The sequence below is a fragment of the Pelecanus crispus genome, chromosome 7, assembly GCF_030463565.1.
Source record: "Pelecanus crispus isolate bPelCri1 chromosome 7, bPelCri1.pri, whole genome shotgun sequence".
NCBI lineage: Eukaryota > Metazoa > Chordata > Aves > Pelecaniformes > Pelecanidae > Pelecanus > Pelecanus crispus.
Genome location: NC_134649.1, coordinates 46138044 through 46144043, shown reverse-complemented (window position 1 = coordinate 46144043; position 6000 = coordinate 46138044). Strand labels below are relative to the sequence as shown.

Genomic DNA, 6000 nt, shown 5'->3' with positions numbered 1-6000 from the left:
TCAAGATAAGCATTTAGAAAAATGCCTTTTATCTTCTTATCTTACAAATTACCCTTTTTCTTTCATAGATATTTCCTAAATTTTACTTTCAGGAACACGCTGGTCATGACACTCTTTCACTATTAGCTGAAGCAATATAAACTATTTTAATACAAGTTTTATAAAAATCAAACTACCAGTCATAAAATATCAGAGTCTTGCAGAAAATGTTATGAGAAATGGCCTGTTATTTTAACAAGTTTCTTGGGAATTAGGATTAAAAAAAAAAAAAAAATCTGCAGTCTTCCTGGTAAACTGAGATATGAGATAATCTTTTACCAAGATGCAGTAATATTCAGGCTGAAGGTAAATCTAGATTCTTCAGTTACAGTCAGGTTGAAAAGCATTAATTCTTCCCTCCTGCAGTTGCTGGGAACAGCTGTGCCTGCAGCTACAGGAGGATGCCCTGTGTTAACAGTTGGACAGGACAGAGATGGTGCTTGGTTGCCACCTCTCCATAAGCCCTTGACAATATTTTTGAAAGATTTACCAGCAGTCTATTCTACGAATTGTTACAAGTGACTAACAGTTACAGCTTCACACCCGTTTAGTGCTGGGGAATACCTCTTAGCTTAGAGTCATTGCATGGGAAGGCAGCGTAAGGTCCCCAAGAGAAGAACGTAATTTCAAAGTGGTGTGAGGACCAAAAGTTCTGGATTTGTTTTTAATGATTGTACTAGCACAGTAGATAGAATGAACTGGAGGCTTAATTTAGGCAGGGGTGTTGATAACAGAGTGAGACCATCTTTGCATTGGCCAGCAAGGACAGGTGGAGGAGAAGGGTGGTCCTGCTTCTGAAACGTACCTGTAACTCCCCTCTTCTCCCTCCCCTTTAATCCCATGTATCAGTCCTCTGAGACTTTAAAAAAAAAAAAAATCTGCCTAAATTTGTACAAGGATTTGTCCTCCAGTACCTAGTTTGTCTGGCTGTGACCTGTTTCTGCACAGAACCATACTAAAACAAAAGTCTGGCCCAACAGCAGGGTTTTCAGTGACGTGGTCTGCAGCGCCCAACGCGTTGTAGCAGGAGGAGCTGGACTAAGACCATTGACCTGATACTCCCGCAGTGGAGCAGTTACCAACAGTGGCAACAACAAGCCCTGTGGCCAGCTGTTTGAGTTTCATGAGCTAGGTAGAAGAGGGACCCGAAGTGGGCCTTTCCCACTTGACCTGCGGTGCTCAGCGCTGGCGAGCAGCTTTGCCTTCCAGCGGAGCTATGAAGTATCACGTGCCGTTCAGGGTCCGACACCGTGGCAAGATCGAAATGCCGCACCATTTCATCCACGTACAGCCCCATCGAGACAGGGGTAGAATTTAACAAATTCATTCCACCTGAGGGACGCACTTCAGGTTTTGAGTGTGATGGACCCAAACGCAAGCCTTTCTTTTTTCTTTATGTTCTTAATTTATTTACACACAATAGTTTTATCAGTCGTAGACAGAGATAAGCGTAATGTCTTTTAAAGAAAGTAATTTTTAAATGAACGTTTTGAAATAGGTCAGATCTGTTCTGCGTTTTATTGCAAATACCCCTTTGCAGAAGTATCGTGAAGCTTTGGTCTCAGCATTTCCATCACAAACATACTTAAAATATCACAGACAAGGTAGAGATCTTCTCATATTTCACTTTGTTTAAACCATTTTGACATGATCATTTGTTGCCATTATAAATAGTGAGAATCGGGCTGCTGGGTAAAACACAAACACAGGAACATATCCCTCTCCTTAGCTAGTTCGTAGCTGGAGTAGGGCATCCATTTTGCAGCACCACTTTTAAGTGGAAAAACATTTCAGGACAGCAACAAGGCTATGATAGGTTTAAAAAGTATGGCCTAATGGGAGAAAATGAAGACAGCTGGCCATTTGCAGTGTAGTGAAAACACTGCTTGAGCCTGTTTTCCTAAAGCATCCATTGACAGTCTTGAAAAGTGGATCCTAAACCTTTCTAGTGCACAGCCTAACTAGGCACGTAATGGGAGGGAAGAGGCTATGTCTTGGTTGTCTCTTGCCTTGCCCATGACTGGCTTCCTTCTCCTTTGTCCTTGGTTTGTCCAAAATCCTGCTGCTGAAGTGATCTCCCCTTCCTGTTGATGTGGCCATATTGCTCCTGTTGAACGCCCTCACTGGGTTTCCGTTTTCACATTCCTGCTCCTTGCCATTATTTTCTGTCTGGTTTTCCTCCTGTGCAGTTTCTCCATCGTCTGTGCCTAATGTTTTCTCTCTTGCTCCTTGGTCGCCAGACTCCCGTGCTGCCCCCTCGCCTTGAACCCCTTCTGGCCTGCGCTTTCTGTGCCTTCCCTCTCCTGCCTTTCCTACCTGTGTAGTTTTAAGATTTAACGGCTCTGGGGCAAGGCATGTGTCTTGGTGTCCAAGTTTGCAAAGCATGTACCTTGCTCTGGATGTGTTTTCTGTTGAACCGCAGTTAGGCACCTACATCGTGGTTGTACCGCGCAGAGGTGAGGGAAACCTCACAAAATCGGGCTTATAACTGGGTGGCCAGCTGAAAACTCCCACTGTGCAGAGCTTTCCAAATGGATATAGGAAAAAAGAATGAGGCTTCAGATGGGACTGTATTACAGGACCCCCCCCGTACAGAGCAGACCCTTTTGTAGATGACAGAGCAGTCCTTGCCCAAGAACACTATCAGTACATCAAGAGCGCTTTGCTGCGTGTCTACTAACGATCCCCATTTCTGGACCATCTGCACTCCAGTTAGTGCCACCAGTGAGAATTTGCTCCCATCGATGGCCGAGCAAGCCCTCATGGCTTCTTTTGTCTGACCCCACTGGCTGGAGGGGCTACTAGTGACGTTCTAGTTTTATATCACTACTGCTTCCTGACCTAGGGGAAAAACAGTTTAAAGAAATTCTTCAGATTTTTTTACTTCTCTTCAGTGCTTTGAAACTGAGAGACCTCTATTTTTCATAATTTAAACTCCTGCCTAACTGGGTGAGTGTTTGAATTCCTAGACTATGACAAAATGCTAGCATGTGTCTGCCTGAAATGTCGAGAGGATCTTTAATAACCTCCATCCACCAGAAACGGCGTTAAAAACATTGCTAAGATGATGAGTGAAAACACTACAAACAAGGACCCCGGCCGTTCGGAAGGAGGTGCACCGCTCCGTTTCGCCGAGGGGGCCCGGAGGAAGCGCTGCAGGGTGTGCCCCGTGCTGCCCGGGTGCCTTTCCCTCCTGCCGCCGCGCTGGTGCAGGCAGGAAGCTTTCAGGTGCCTGCCTTCTATTTATTTTGGCTAGAAGATGTTGTTCTTCTGCAGTAGCCTGCAGACCAAAATTTAATGCACAGATGACCCCGCCAAGCAGCCCGTGTGTCCAGCTACGAATGAGAGATTGCACAACAGCGCTGCACTGAGAGTATGACTATTTCTCGGTTTTAATTTGTTTTGTGTGAAGCACAGCAGCTGAGGCGTGAGACCTCTCCTTTCTCTGAAGAGGTCCTCAGAGGACTCTCAGAGGGAGAAGTTTCTGCTGCAGTGCTGCAATAAGAGCCTGTAGCTGCCCTTCGGCTCTTCTGTGAAGTCCGGCGCAGATCTGGTGATGAGATTGCAGGAGATCTGCTGTAGGTGTCAGGTTTTCTCTCTGGCCATTGAGATTTTTGACCAAGAAAAGAGCAGCTCTTTGAAAAGCCCAGTGATTTTTGCTTTTGCCCTTCCAGAGCATGCAGTGGTGACACTATTTTTTCCTTTATTTAATTCCTGCCTTGGAAACCCGTGTGCCAAGTTTTATCCCATCATGACGCCTTTCTGGCATGGTCAGAAACCCCTCACCTCGTGAAGAGCAAGACAACCTTGACTGTAAGGTTATGAATGGGGATTTATGACCAAGTCTCCTTTTATATACACTTAGCCCAACTTTGCTGCTACAAACAGATGACGGTGATAAGGTGGGCAGGTTATTTAAAGCTTTGCTGGAATGCGAGCACAGTTCTCCTCTTGGCACCAGGAATCTGGCTTGTCTGAAGTAAAAACTCTGCTCTGCAAAAATTGTCATTTGTAAGAACCTGATCCAAGTCCTGCTGGAAACAGGAGCCTTTATGTTGGGCATGTAGGTTAATAACACACCTTTTACATTAGCGTTATTTCTTAATATCTTTCCACGGTATTTTTTTTGAAGAGCAGCTGGAAAAAGTCCTATTCGCACGTACAAAAAAATTTCTTGTTTACAAAAATAATGAGATTTGGTGTCTGTCCAGTGCAGTGAAATGCATTGGGAAGCCGTCCTGGCCAAGGATGCGTGCGGTGTGATCCTGAGACACCAGCTGCGGCCTGGTGCAGATCTCAACCAAAAAATGCAAGAGACATCTGGAGCAGCAGCTTTGCCCCAACTCTTGGGCACGATGTGACCGATGAGAAAGGGTGAAAGCATCGGTCCCGTGGCCTTGTGTGCCCTGAGATGAGGGCTCTGGGGCGGTTCCCGATGTTGTTAGCCTTTCCCACCCTGCTGCCCTCAGGCGTATGCCAAAGGGATGCTGGCAGCTCACCCTGCTGCTCCTGCCCCGCGCTCAGGGTGCCCCTGCTCAGGTTCCCAGCCTGGCTGACCTGCCGAGGGGCCGTGCCACCTTCTCCAGTAAAAGCAGGGCGTTTTCTAGAGCCGTGGCCGCCCGCCATGCCCCGCGGAGGTGCATCGTGTGGTTTACCCACCGCCGTCTCTGCGCTCACTGCACGTGCTGCAGAGCGTGTACGTGACATAAAAGCCACGGTCCATTTGTGCCGCTTGCTTTCTGGTCTGAAAGGAGGCAAACGCATCTCGGGGCCGCTGCCTTGCTTGCTTTCTGCCGCGCCTCCTGAGCTGGAGCGGGGCTGGTTAATAAACATGATTCACTGTTGTCTTTTAGCTGTCAGGGCTAGAGTGAAGCTCTTGGTGCCGGCAGGTCTAGCTCTTCTCACTCGAGGGCTAATGCATTTTGCTTTGGGAAATAGTGACACCCAGCACCACGCGTTAGCTTTACCTCACGAACAGACCATATACAATTTCCAAACTACTCAGCAATAAAACTCTTCTGTCTCATGCCTCGGTGCCAGCTGTTTAATTAGGAATAAGTAGAGGCTGGGTTTTATTCGTACGAGTAACAGAGGATGTTTTTTTTCCCCCTTTCAGCTTGCAAAAGATAAAGAGCGCCTGCAAGCCATGATGACACACCTGCATGTGAAGTCAACTGAACCAAAAGCCACCCCTCAGCCCGTAAGTACCGAACTGTGCCGAAAGCAAACAAAACCTCACAGTAAACCTCTCTTTCCTGTTCCCCACCGGAGCGCGTGATGCGAAGCGTGGCCCGCTTTGGAGCCGGTCGCGGTGAGGAGATGCAAAGCGGTGCTCTGCAGGAGGCACCGCCACGGGCACCCGGGTTTCGTCGTCCCCCTCTCTTCAGGGAGTTTGAAAGAAGTTTTGCTCTAAAGCTGATGCTTTGGGCCTTCTTCTGGCCTCACGTACTAGCCTGTAAGTCGCCTTGCATCAGTCCGACTTGCATGAAATCTTAGGAAGTGTTAGGCAGGGGATGTAATTAAATTATATTTCGTATATTTATTTTGCTTTCTCCCTGTCTGACAGCCATTTACAGTAGAAGAGACTCTAGCTGCATGTTTTTATGATAATCACGGTTACCCGGTATCAGGTTTTACACTGTTGAAACTGAGAAGGGAAACCTTCTCTGCCCCAGCTTGCCCTTTAAAAAAGGGGGGGTGCGGGCAAGCAAATGGCTTTGCAGCCCGAGGCAGGTCCTGGGTACCCCCAAACCCAGGCAAATCCACCATCTTGTTCCCTGACCAAAATGACTCTTCTTCAGCTGTTGTTTTCTGCCAACCTCTCCACACTGAAAATGTTCCTCAGAGCTTCCAATGATTATTCAAAAAGGAGAGAGTGCTTTGCTTCTTGATTTTAAGATTTGTAAGATTTAAAGGTACACTGGCTTTATTTGATTTTGCTTTGAGTCATTGTGTGAAAAT

The 6000-nt window shown here is 46.9% G+C and overlaps 1 protein-coding gene across 1 annotated transcript in view; it reads left to right on the top strand.

Moving 5' to 3' along the window:
- The window catches only part of FOXP1 (forkhead box P1), a 224376-nt gene that overhangs the window by 192411 nt on the left and 25965 nt on the right, over positions 1-6000 (top strand). Inside the window, exon 11 of the mRNA XM_075714560.1 lies at positions 5156-5239. Coding sequence (XP_075570675.1) covers positions 5156-5239 — 84 coding nt within the window. The remainder of the gene's footprint in view (positions 1-5155; positions 5240-6000) is intronic.